This window comes from Berghia stephanieae, chromosome 11 (assembly GCF_034508935.2).
Source record: "Berghia stephanieae isolate SIO BIC M18660-M18661 chromosome 11, UCSD_Bste_1.3, whole genome shotgun sequence".
NCBI classification, from domain to species: Eukaryota; Metazoa; Mollusca; class Gastropoda; order Nudibranchia; family Aeolidiidae; genus Berghia; species Berghia stephanieae.
Window position 1 is genome coordinate 14,242,844 of NC_088370.1, and position 14,332 is coordinate 14,257,175.

At 35.0% G+C, this 14,332-nt stretch overlaps 1 protein-coding gene across 1 annotated transcript in view; it reads right to left on the bottom strand.

Annotated features, from left to right (window-relative positions):
- LOC144957240 (uncharacterized) overlaps positions 1-14,332 on the bottom strand; it is a 126,930-nt gene that overhangs the window by 33,138 nt on the left and 79,460 nt on the right. Inside the window, exons 38-44 of the mRNA XM_078888315.1 lie at positions 13,857-14,051; positions 10,399-10,564; positions 8,435-8,502; positions 7,684-7,784; positions 6,241-6,387; positions 4,676-4,765; positions 4,033-4,139 (exon numbers count right to left, since the gene is read on the bottom strand). Coding sequence (XP_078744441.1) covers positions 4,033-4,139; positions 4,676-4,765; positions 6,241-6,387; positions 7,684-7,784; positions 8,435-8,502; positions 10,399-10,564; positions 13,857-14,051 — 874 coding nt within the window. The remainder of the gene's footprint in view (positions 1-4,032; positions 4,140-4,675; positions 4,766-6,240; positions 6,388-7,683; positions 7,785-8,434; positions 8,503-10,398; positions 10,565-13,856; positions 14,052-14,332) is intronic.

A 14,332-nucleotide genomic window follows, 5' to 3' on the forward strand; every position in this document is an offset into this window, starting at 1 on the left:
GTGGAGTGCAGTGTTGTGTGTAAAGAGTCTTATTCCCAAGAAAACATGTATAATCAGGAGGTCTTAGGTCTGAAATTCTAGACGGGCTGAATTTTCGGGGTGTATTTTAAATTTGTTTTTATCTCCTTTCTTTGTTGGACAGTTTCATTCACACTTTTTCAGATTATTCTAAATACACTGCTTGTTAACAATGTTGAAAATATGTTTATTTGTCTTTTTAAATGTATGTCTTAAATTGCAAGTCAGAGAATATCAAATCTTTTATAAAGTGGACACTTACATCTTTTGCATCAACGTATGCAACTCATAAAGTCCACTGCAGATCATGGCACTTAATTACTTATCCGAACCAGCGACCACCTGAGCTCTAGCCCTTCAGTCTTGTGCCATGACATAGAAGTTAGACATCTTTTGTAGTTGTTCCAGGTGCACATCATGGCACAAGACCATGGCGTACTAAAAGAGTCAAGGCCTTGGCGCACGCGTATCGAGCCGAGTTGGTTAAGGCCATTGACTAGCGCTGTGTAGTGTGCAGGTAGTGTGTTAGTCTAGTGTTAGTGAGAATTACTAAAGACCGGTATGCAATGGGCAGTGATGTAAGAGGCGAGTTGTAATTATTTATCTCATTAAACGTGTCGGAGGGATGATTTACTAATAAATAGTCTATATTATATTCAAATTATAAATCATGACGAGATAGCAAGTTAAGCTTTGTATAGAAATAAGCGTACACAAAACTTTATTTGAGATGGACTAAAAATACAACAACGAGAGAGAGAGAGAGAGGAGAGAGGAGAGAGAGAGAGAGAGAGAGAGGAGAGAGAGAGAGAGAGAGAGAGAGAGAGGAGAGAGAGAGACCTTTGGGGGATTTTGTTTCTTTTAACAGTAGTGGGCAGTTTGATAGTCAACACTGAACTTTGATGAGTAACAACGAACATATGTTGAGACATTATGTTTGAGAGATAATAAAAGATTGGGGAAGGGACAAATGATGATGGTGATGACAATGATGATAATGATATGTGGTGTCAATGATGATGATGAAGATTGCATCTTACCTTAAATGCGGTGTTAAACAAGCAACAGTGGCGATGTTTTAGTTGGTTACATTGATGTTGATGATAATTTGGCAACTTTTCTTGTTGCTTTACTCTTATTCTCTGATGGAAATGCTAGGCAGTGTCACTTTAAAATTATACGCTTCAAGAGTTTGAATAACACTATAGAGATGCACCGATAGGCGAACTCTGCATTAAGAGAATGTCATGGAACTAGCTAGACTAAAAACTTTTTCCTCGTAAATAAACATTTCACCATAATACAAAATAATGTTCTTGCAAGCTTTCCATGCTGATCTTGAGCTTTGCCGAATACCTCCCCTCCTAAAATGTAAATTTATTGTAATAATAAGTTGTATCAAAAAATGAAAGGTCATACTTTTAAATATTACCTGTCTGATCACACCAGATTCAATTTGTATATGCCTGTAACCACAATATTCTATTCTTAAATCGATTCTATACATGAGCATTGGGCATCCCAGTAATAGGCACTGTAACATAATTACTGTATTATGAAAAGATAGATAAATATGGTTTAATGAGATTTACAAGAAATTTAAAGTATGACCTTTATTTTAAGACTTACTGTAAACCTGATTGCAATGATTCTGAAATATTTGTCACTTTAATATTCAAAGCTCCTTCTAGTTTTATCTGATACTTCCTTACTGTCTTAAACAGAATTTTTAAATTATGTCATATTAATATTAAATTATGTCATCAACATTTCAATACTCTACGATTTTATTTTACACTTTTAGATAGGTAAATGTAACCCTGTGACGGACACAATGGCCAGGGTGAATCTATGAAAATGTATTACATATAAATGGTCAAATGGTTATTTATTGTGTTATATTTACTTGATTATTTATTTGTTTATCGTTTCAATTCGGAAAAGTAAGCCCTTGTACTATTCACTAAATATTTATTAATTTAATTAATACATTTTTTTACAACACCAAAAATGTGCATCACTCATGGAGCTGGTATTCCTCATAAATAAAATTACCTCTGTACGTTAATGAAGCTTTGACATAAACTTCATCTGCAATTATAATGCAAGCCCTGCCCCTTTCTTCTTTAGAATAAAAAAAAAGACGAAAAAAGTTTGACATCATCAATGTTCTTTGCTGATCTCGTTACTCTTTGAAGTGTTGTTATTGATGGAAGTTGAAGTACCTCTCTCAATTGAGAATACAGATGTCTTTAAACGGCATACCATGAAAATGCTTTGCATAAATCATCCATTGCATATATCCTTTTGTTTTTTGGAAGGTACATCAGAAATATTTGTCTCTCAATAAATTTGAATTTGTCATCCTGGGTGTCAATAGATGAGCAAATGAAATTAACTAGCTCCTGGCATTGTGACCAGCATTTGATTTCTTTACAAATAGCAGGGTGCTTTACTTTTTTGACACCTGCGTATGCTTCATAAATAATTCCCTTTATGTTTCCGTGTTTGTCTACACCCAAGGAAGTAAAATGAATTGAAAAAGCATAAATAGGCCCATCTCTCGATTCACTAAGGAAAGAAAAGTTATCGTCTTTTCCCCAAATTAAAGTACCTGAGTAATTTTCTAATTTTTTCTGCAGATCGTCAGGAAATGTAGAGGATTTTAATATGTCTTTCATACGAAATTCTTTCAATTGTTGATCCTCATCAGGAACCCTAGATGCAGCGGTTGATTTTGTTGTTGTTCTACCTTTTGATTGAGGGACACCAGCACACGATGATGGTGCGTCAGGGAAATATGTGGGAGGGTCAGCTGACAGCTGGTACCATAAATTTTCCTGCTTTCTTCATTTTTGAATCTGGAAAATGTTTAGCCATATATTTGGTCACTTGATCAACAGATAATTGGTCAGGCATGGCTTGAACCCATTTCAACTTTTCATTAAGATCAAGAGGAAAACTGTACACTGGAATTTTTTCTGTCGCACTAGCATAGCCCGACTTGCAGCCATACGTGCTGCATTTCTTTCCCATGATGATGGAATTCTAAGTCAAGTAGTGATTTAGAAAAATGAATAAATAATCCGATAAAGAAATAGTAAACTAAATTCCTGAATGTCAACAATGATAATCACATTTCCACATAATTAAAAACATAAAATTTAAAAAAATCCAGCAAATTGAATGAAGCGAGAGAAAACAAAAGCAGTTGTGACCAGTGAAGTCGAAACAAAGAATGAAAATGTGATTGCTCACTTCACACGGTATAGTAAACTAAATTCCTGAATGTCAACAATGATAATCACATTTCCACTTAATTAAAAACATAAAATTTAAAAAATCCAGCGAATTGAATGAAGCGAGAGAAAACAAAGCAGTTGTGACCAGTGAAGTCGAAACAAAGAATGAACATGTGATTGCTCACTTCACACGGTACCTACTACACACGGTACCTTATTACGTATTCAATTTCCCCGCTCTGTGTAACTAACACAACGAAACAAAGAATGGCGAAAATTTTATTACTGACTACGCATGGTACCTAATTACGTATTCAATAACCCCTCTCTGTGTTACGAACACAACGAAACAAAGAATGGCGAAAATTTTATTACTGACTACACACGGTACCTAATCACATTCAATCGCATTCAATTTCCCCGCCTTGTGTAACGAATACGATAGCCTTAACCCCTAAGGTCAATCATCCTGGTGCTTTGGCCAGTATTATAGTAGGGCTATGCACAAGACCGAAGGGCTAGAGCTCAGATGGTCGTTGGTTTGGATATATGTAAGTAATAAAAAAGGCCACCGGCAGAGTATACTTATTTGCAGGTGCGATAACCTAAATTGATTTGAACTCATCATCATTTTAATAGAAATACTCTCAAACTAATGCAACATTTTTGGCCATTACCACAATGCTAAATCAGGTCCATTATTGAATTCCATCATCAGACCTGCTAATAAGTATACATGGGCCAACACTCAAAATTTACAAAATAAGCCTACCTCTTCAAGTTTTCCTCAAAGGTCAACCAAACGCCAGGTATTCTCTCACCCATATACCTCTGGGTCAAGGTCACTTGAATCATGTGCTCTTGAAGTGCTTCAATACCCTTTGAAATTAAAAACAAATTAATAAGAAATAAATAAATAAATAAATAAATAAATACATAAATAAATAAATAAAATAAATAAATAAATAGATAAATAAATATATAAATAAATAAATAAACAAATAAAGAAATAAATAAATAAAAAACAACACAATGAATAGGTAATGACAAACAACTTTACTTTTTGAATATTAGTAATTTTTTTCCTCTACTTTTAAAACTTTGTGTCGCTCTACATATGACTGAATATTTCTTTTAAAAAAGGAGTGCTTTATTTTAAAAAAGGCTCATAGAGTTAGAGTTTATCCATGTTTCAAAGTCATTAAATGGGCCATATGATTGCTTGCTACCCTTTGGAAAGGACAAAAGAGCATCGCAAATTACTTTCCACCCGATCTAACAGACCAACTACTCACTCACTGCAAGATGGAGAGAAGATGGGGGGGGGGGGGGGGGGGGTGTCAGAGAAAAATCTGACAATATAAATTCAAAAGTTTTTATTTTTTGTTTTTTTTAACTGTTCATGCAGTACGTACCTTGCCTGTGTGTGAGGAAACAAAATGAAAGCCACAAATCTGTGGAAATTTTGACTGCATTTCCTTCATCGGCAACTCCACTTTGGATACCTGAATTGACAAAAAAATCCAATTACTTTTTAATGAAAAAAAAACAAATAAAAACAACAAAAAAACAAAACAACCCAAACCCTAAAAAACAGTGGAAAACAAGATCGAGATACATTTACAAAAAATACAACTAATAATAAAATATTCTGTCTACAAAATGGCATTACAATTACCAACTTTTCTATCAATCAATCAACCAATCAAGTGACAGATATGTTACAGACACCTCCTATCATGTCAATCCAATCCTCTCGTGTCATCGTCATCACATCTGTTTTGTTTGTTTGTTTTTAAGGGCTTTACGGCGCTTGCAACACATTTAGGTCATATTAGCGCCAGTAAAAAGGAACAAGATGGGATAGTAAAAAGTTCTAGAATTACAATTAAAGCACCCAAGAAAAAGTAAGACAAAGGGGAACTGAGAACAAATAGGGATCAGATGTAGATTCCAAGAGAATACCACCAATGTACTTAGTTTGAGATCACATATAAGTCTCATCCAGACACAAGCACAAAATCCAACAAAGAGGAATACACTCAAATGCTTACATTATACATTAAGAATAACAAATATAATAATACATAACAGAGAGATGATTTATAAGGAAAATAATATAATCTCCCAAAACAATAACTATGCATTTGACTGTTTCCCTCCCAGTGAGGATTCCGGCCAGTGCCAGGACAAAACCAGGTAATCTCATTCCGAGACAAAGACAGAAAACATGTTGGAAAACAGATATAAGGGGATAGAAGACACAGTATGTACCCCCCTGCCCACTATGGGAGGTCAGGATCCCCACCCAGGTCATCACATATATTAAAGATATCAACACCTCCCATACATCCACATGAAATCAACATATTGAGACCTCTGACAGATTCTTCATCATCTTTTTTTTTTGTTTTGTCTTCCTCTACTTCCCTTTCCTTTCAACTATTCCTGTTTACAACGTCTTTTCCCCCACATCATTCCTCATGTAAATATGACTGAGAAATCTCATATCTTATTATCAACAGCTTGATAATGGTTATATATATAAAACTGTGCGGCTATGTGGTCTAGTGGTATGACACTCGCTTTCGGATCAGAAGGTCCTGGGTTCGAGCCTCACGCTCGGCGCATAGTTGAGTCCTTGGAAAAGGCTCTTTATTCACATTCTCTCACCGAACTCAGGTGTAAAATGAGTACCTTGCCATAAACAGCGTTGTCTTTTTCCGAAAAATTGTAATATCGCCTAACAGGCTTTATGTCCCGTCCTACATGTTAAATGTTGCTGTTAACAAGGGACCCCTTGTAAAGTGCTTTGAGCACATTTAGTGGATATTGCGCTATATAAATGCTAAATTTTTAAAAATATGACTGAGAAATCTCATGTCTTATTATTAACAGCTTGATAATGGTTATATATATAAAAGGCATTAGATCAAAACTTTTCCTCAATTCAAAAATGGCATTCCTTGAGCTCACTCACCTGATCAAGATGTGTTCCAACCACAAAGATGGGAGCTTTAGGGGCGTGGACACGTATGGAACTCAGCCAGAAATCCAAGCCAGCGTGTTCGTGTCCCAGTCGGATGTTCCAAAGCAGAAAGTATACAGCTCTGTCTGTCAGGAAAAACTGGTAGATAGAAAAAAAAAGTAAAACATGTAAGAAAAATAAATAAATGACATTGTGATTAGTTACACGATCTCATGAATATTCATCTCCCTCAAATGTCTTCTGATTATTCATATTACATTTCCCAAATCTTTCACGCTAATACATTACATAATAAAGAGATGATTTACAAGGAAAAAAATATCACCTCCCAAAACTAGCACTATACATTTGACTGTTTCCCTCTCAGTCAATGCCTCTGGCAAGGGCAGGACAAAACCAAGTAATCTCATTCCAAGACAAAAACAGAGGGTAACTCAGGAAGCAGATATAGAGGGATACAAGACACAGTACACGACCTCCTGGCCACCATTGGAGGTAAAAAAAAAACACCCAGGAATATGGACTTTGCATTGTATACAGAAGGTACCCCGTTTGACTCAGCACTGTGCTGTATAAACTTGAGCTTTTATATATTATATATATATATATATATATATATATATATATATATATATATATATATATATATACACACATATATATAGATATATATTTTATATATATATATATACATATATATATATAAATATATCTATCTATATATATATGTGTATATATATATATATATATATATATATATATATATATATATATATATATATATATTATATATAGCACATCCACTAAACATGCTCAAAGCGCTTTACAAAGAGTCCCTGACCAACAGTAACAGGTAATATGTAGAACGAGACATGATTTTACAATTTTTTTTTTCTGACAAAGACAACACTGTTAATGGCCAGGTACTCATTTTACACCCGAATACCTGAGTGCGGTGACAGAATGTCAGTAAAGAGCCTTTTCCAAGGACTCAATTATGCACCAATTGCAGCTCAAACCCAGGACCCTCTGATCTGATAACGAGTGTCATACCACAAGACCACATATCCGCACAGCTTAAGATGAAAGCAAGTCATCTTGCCCTAGCTCAGTTTGCAGTGATGCATTGTGGCTAACATCTGGGTTCTTCCAGAAAAGACCTTAAAGACAAATTTATCCTTGGATATGAATAAAGAGGTTTTTAAAAATTTCATATGCTCCTTGAGTATAGGTATATTTTTTTAAAGAATATATATTTATATTAGATTGTCATAATAATATAGGCGAACATTTTTTAATTTGTGTGTGTTTCATACATCCTGTTTTGTTCATAAAGGGGAAACCTGAAACATCCATTTTATCTGTTTTTGTATATTAATTGGAAGCTTACATTCAATTGCAAATTGTTGTTCATCGTATACCCACAAACCATACCTGATGGGTGTTATAATAGACAGTTTGCCCGGCAAAATCCCACACACTGTACGTGATGCTTCCCTCTGGAGTGGTTACGGTCCATGGACATATGTCAATTCCTAAAGATAAGAAAATCAATGGAAACAAAAAAAAATACAACTTATTGCACCAAATCGGTTTTTTTTTGTTAGACAAGGGACCAAAATCAATCCTAGGTACAAGTCAGTTCTGACCCGCCCCCCCCCCCCCTCCTCCATCTCTATCCACCCAGCAGTGAATAGGTAGCTGAGTCTGTTAGATTTGGTGGAAAGTACTTCGCGATAGACTAGCGTCCTATCCAAAGGATAGCAAGCAATTGCTATTATCCGTTTCATGCTATAGAAACTGGGATAAACTCCGACTCCATGGGCCCAATGGCTCTAAAGGACTCCTTTACTTATAGCTCACTTTGCAGCACTGTACAGTGGCTGATGGGATGGCTGGGTTGTCTTGGTCTTTTCTTGAGATAATCCCTTTAAAAATGTCCCTGTAGGATGTGTTGAGGCAATTTTACCTTATTAATACATTTATCTTTTGTATTGATAAATATGTATTTATTTATTTATGTATATATTTAATTATGTATGTATTTATTTATTTATTTATGTATTTACTTATTTATCTTTTTATGTATTCATGTATTTATCTTTTTATGTATTCATGTATTTATCTATTTATTTTTAATTTATCTAACAAATAATGATTTTAATATTTCCCAAATCACACTCACCATCTGTGATTTCCTCTCCAACCGTCAACTCCGTGCGAGAACTTCCACTCAGTAAGGCTTTCACAAGGCTTTATTGGGGAAAAAACGATTAAAAAAAGAAAAAGTTCAATTACAAATGAAAAGGGAGGTTTTATTTTCTAGCGATGTGACGATCAGCTTGTGAATTGAACTGTAAGTCGTACTTTGAGTTCTATTCTTTTGGGTATGGTTGAATTCTTGTTTTGTTTGTTTTTAAGGTTTTTACAGCGCTTGCAACATGTTTAGTTCATATCAGCGCTAGTAAAAGGGAAGAAAATTATGGAATTACAATGTAATCACCCGGGAAAATGTATGACAAAAGGGAATCGATTGAAATTGGGAACAGATTTAGATTCCAAGAGTATATTATTAATATATTTAGTTTGTGATCACTTAAAAGTCTCATCCAGGCACCAGCACAGGATCTACTTAGAGGGAATGATTGAATGTTTACAAGATATGTTCAAATTAAAAAAAAAACACATAACAGTACATAAGAGGGATGATATACGAGGAAAATAATATAATATCCCAAAACAAACACTATACATTTGACCCTTTCAGCCAAGGACTCCGGCAAGGGCCAGGACAAATCAGAAAGCAAGTTGGAAAACAGATATAGGGGTATATATATATATATATAAATATATATATATATATATATATATATATATATATATATATATATATATATATATATAAAACACAGCAAGTGACCTACTGCCCACTATGGGAGGTAAAAAAAAAACAACTCTACCCTATTGAGTTCTTGTAAGAGGCTCTTTACTCACATTTCTCACAAATAATCAGATGTAAAATGGGCAAAATTCTGAAACGTGTGTATGAAACTGTAAATGAAAAAATTAATCCAAAAAAAAAAAAAAAAAAAAAAAAAAACACCACTGGGACCCCATTGTAAAGCTGCCTACTTGAAATGTCAAACATTCGTAAACTCCAAGGGGAAAAAATGAAAAAGGTCATACTAAATAGCATTACAAATCAATTATTTGACCTCAGCATAATCAAAATATGCTCCAAAGTCATAAATACAGTTTCTTAGCAATCAAATTCCCCTTTACAACAAGATTTATTGAATCAAAAACGTCTATGCAGGTCTGTAGCTGGAGCCAAAAGTTAGTAATTCTACTAATGTTTCCGTAGCACGAGGCAGGTCTGCCAGTGACGCAGACTGATTTTTGTGTTGGTTTCTCTTGTATTTTTATTTCTGCTTTGCCTGACACTATTCCCTACAAACTATTCCAGAATTCTATCAATACACAAGTCCCTGCTCACAAATTCGACACGGGGTTAATGATTGCCAATAATGTAAACAGCTGTACTGCTCATCCTGGTTGGCTTTTTACCCCTTTTAAACACTTTGAGCACATTTTATGCTGAGAACTAATCTACCATCTATCTGGTTTTAACATTATGTAAAAAAAAAATGTTTTATCTGTTCTTGTTATTGGCTGAAAGGGGATTTTAGCCCGAAACGTTCAGCTTTTAGTATTTTGGGTTTTCTTGTAAGGTCTTAATTCTAGTACCGCATTGGGGTCAACCGGAAATAACGACCGGTTCCCAGCACTTGCCTAGCAAGTTTGAATGACGTAGCTAACATATAGCGTCACTCGGGTTTGGACGCGTCATTTCTTACGTCAAAAACTAGCTTCATACTCAACCCAAACAGCTTAAATAAACTGTTTGCTGATTGGCTGAAACTAATAATATCAACCAATCAAACTTCGGCTTTTATTTCATAAAGAACACAATGGAATTTTTACTGAATCAAGGTCGGGTCTGTTACAACTGATGCCCGTGTCACTTGGAAAAGGTGTGTTACACTTAAACGACTGCGGCGTAAGTGAGTTGGGAATGGTGTGTTACGTTTATACAGCGGTCGAGGATCGGGGCTTAATTTTCATTTTTTTACTTAAATTTTTTGGTACCTGGTCTTCCCGGCTCCCCCTAGTCCAACCAGCATGAGTTTGGTACGCTGGCAGGTCACAGATCCACTCAGCAACCGTTTGAGATAAGCGTGGGTTGTCAGGAAACCCTTGGCACGGATTTCTTTGGGGGGAGTTTTCAGTAATGGGCAACCGTCCAACTCCAGGCCTGGGGTTGATGATGGGAAGGTGAATGAAATTGACTTTGAAGGTTGTTGATGATATTTCAGAGTATAATACACAAACACATAGTATAATTCAAAACACACCTCTAGAACTGGGAGATGATGGGAAGGTGAATGAAACTTCAAAGGTGCTGATGATATTTTCAGAGTATAATATACAAACACATAGTATAATCTAAAACACACCTCTAGAACTGGGAGATGATGGGAAGGTGAATGAAACTTCAAAGGTGCTGATGATATTTTCAGAGTATAATATACAAACACATAGTATAATCAAAAACGTAACTCCAGACCTGGGGGATGATGGGAATGTGAATAAAAACGGACTTCAAAGGTGTTGATGATATTTTCAGGGTAAATTATAGAAACACATAATATTATCAAAAACACAACTCTAGAACTGGGGGCTGATGGGAAGGTGAATAATACTAAATGCAAAGGTGTTGATGATATTTTAAGAGTATAATATAGAAACATATAATATAATCATTTGTTTTTGTTTTTAAGGGTTTTACGGCGCTTGCAACACGTTTAGGTTATATCAGCGCCAGTAAAAAGGAAGAAAATGGGATAGTAAAAAGTTCTAGAATTACAAATAAAGCACCCAAGAAAAAGTAAGACATAGGGGAACTGAGAACAAATATGGATCAGATGTAGATTCCAAGAGTAAACTATCAAAGTACTTAGTTTTAGACCACCTATAAGTCTCATCCGGACACAAGCACAAAATCCAACAAAGAGGAATACACTCAAATGCTTACATTATACATTCAAAATAACAAATATAATAATACATAACAGAGAGATGATTTACAAGGAAAACAATACCATCTCCCAAAACAATAACTGTGGATTTGACTGTTTCCCTCCCAGCCAAGTCTCCGGCCAGGGTCAGGACAAAACCACCAGGACAAAACCAAGTAATCTCATTCCAAGACAAAGACAGAAAGCATGTTGGAAAACAGATATAAGGGGATAGAAGACACAATATGTACCTCCCTGTCCACTATGGGAGGTCAGGAATCCCACCCAGTTCAAAAATTTTGTATACTAGTGGAGTACTCATAATATCAGTGGGGAAATAAAGGCTACAGCAAACAGGCACTCATCTGTTGTGTGTATTGTGGAAATCAACATAAACCGAGACTAATCTTTTCAGCCATCAACAATCAAAATTGGTCCAGTAATAAATTCTGGAGGTGCGTGCAAATGAATCTGGCAACAGAGCGGCCAGATGGCAATAGGTTCCAACAGTCGTAACGTCAGTTCCCTTGTAATAATACATAGTAACTTAGTAACTGGCTCTAAACTATCGGAACAATGGCGGATGCCCTAATGAAATATTTCTCAGACGAGCATACAAATGTACCAGAGGAGAAATTATAAAAATGATGACTTTTATGCATTCTGATCACATGACATATGAAAAGTTCCAGCCAGCATGAAGAATAAAAAGTACCGAGTTTCTTTATTTAGAACCATGCTGCTCGTTGTTGCTGGGCGACGTGACATCAGACTATTGAATCCAATTCCCAACATCAAAGTAAGGACCGATCAATATGCCCTAGCAAATTTTCTATAAAATCATTTCAGTCAACGGTTGATAGAATTGCCCTTCATTTAATAAAGGTTTACAAGTTACTGGTATTTCAATCTGTAAAATATAGTTTTAAAATTATAATTATTATATTTGCCAGTAATTCTAATCTCATATGCAAAAACTCTTAATTGTCGGTTGGAAACAATTTTAACCCCCAACCCTTTGTTTTTAGAATAGATAAATTTTTATAGTCCATTGCTTTTAGCAACTTAGTAAACAGTTAAAAATAATAACTGGCTAGGTTTATGTGAAAAACGGTCATATTATTAAAATGATAAATATCCTGTTTTCATGGCATATGTCCATGTTAAGTGTTGCTGTTAGCTTGAGACGCCTTGTAAAGTGCTTTAAGCATGTTTTAATGCATATTGCGTTATATAAATGCTCGAGTTTAAGTATAATTGCATAGCAAAATCCTATAGTGCCTAAACACATAAAAATGCTTAGAACTACCATTGAAAACAAAGTTGCCATTGTTTTGTTTTGTTTTGTTCGACTCCGGGGGGTCACCATAGCTCAGTGGGTAGTGCACTCGTGTCACAAGCATAGGGCCTGAGACCAATCCCGGGTGAGGCAAGATTTTTTTTTTCTGACCGCCTGTCTACCCAGCAGTGATTGAGCGGCTGGTGGATGTGGCAGAAAGTACATTGTGTAACACTGACATCCTATCCAAAGGGTAGCAAGCAATTGCTATTGTCCATTTCAGGCTTTAGAAACCAAGATAAAACTCTGGCCCTATGAGCCTCATGGACCTGAAGGACAACTTTGTTTACTTTTTTGGTTTTACTTTTGAATTTGTTTTTGTTTTTCTTCAGTCAAAACAAATGAAATTGGAAGTGAAATTCCACTCTAACTGATCTTAACGATGTTGCAGAAGCTCATACACAGACCTGTCAAATTGATTACTTCAAACTTAGTTAATTTTCATGTCAATTTTTAGTAATTTGACAAGGAAATTCGTAATTTCTGAAACTGTTTATATATGAACAACCACAATATTATTATTATTATTATTATTATTATTATTATTATTATAAGATAGTAGTAGTAGTAGTAGTAGTAGTAGTAGTAGTAGTAGTAGTAATAGTAGTAGTATATAGTAGTAGTAGTAGTAGTAGTATAGTAGTAGTAGTAGTATAGTAGTAGTAGTATAGTAGTAGTAGTAGTAGTAGTAGTAGTAGTAGTAAGTATAGTAGTAGTAGTAGTAGTAGTAGTAGTAGTAGTAGTAGTAGTAGTAGTAGTATAGTAGTAGTAGTAGTAGTAGTAGTAGTAGTAGTAGTAGATAGTAGTATAGTAGTAGTAGTATATAGTAGATAGTAGTAGTGTAAGTAGTATTAGTAGCAGTAGTAGTAGTAGTAAAGTCGTAGTAGTAGTAGTAGTAGTAGTAGTAGTAAGTAGTGGTAGTAATAGTAGTAGTAGTAGTAGTAGTAGTAGTAGTATTTAGCAATAGTAGTAGTAGTAGTAGTAGTATAGTAGTAGTAGTAGTAGTAGTAGTAGTAGTAGTAGTAGTAGTAGTTGTTTCTTCCTCTTCTTCTTCCTATCATTTATCTAAGTATTACTAAGAATTAACAATTCATAATTTTTCCATAAAATTTCTTATTTGGCCACGAACTGTGTCTAAAATTCGTAAAATTACGAAAAATTGGTAAGATTCGGCAGGTATGCACACATACGTTTGAGGTTGAGGGCCCCAAGTTGTGCAGGAAGTGTCAGAAGGTTGGGGTTGTTCCCGAGATGGATGGTGTGCAAAGCTGTCAGGTTAGAAATCTCCTCTGGGACAGAGACGAGGCCCTGGTACTGCATGGACAGATACACCAGGGATTTCAGTTGTAATAGGACCTTGGGGAAGCCACTAGGACAGTCTTCATCTGATCAACGACATCAAAATATTTGGGAGAAAATAACAGTTTTGAAAATTACAAATAAAATTTAATCAATCAAACATTATAATTTTGATTTGTGAGGCTTGTGGCCAAATCGTGTGTTATGACACTTGCTTTTAAAATAAAAAAACCAAAACAATTGAGATTTTATATAGCACAATATCCGCTAAACGTGCTCAAACCACTTTACAAGGTTTGTTTTTGTTTTTAAGGGTTTTACGGCGCTTGCAACACATTTAGGTTATATCAGCGCCAGTAAAAAGGAA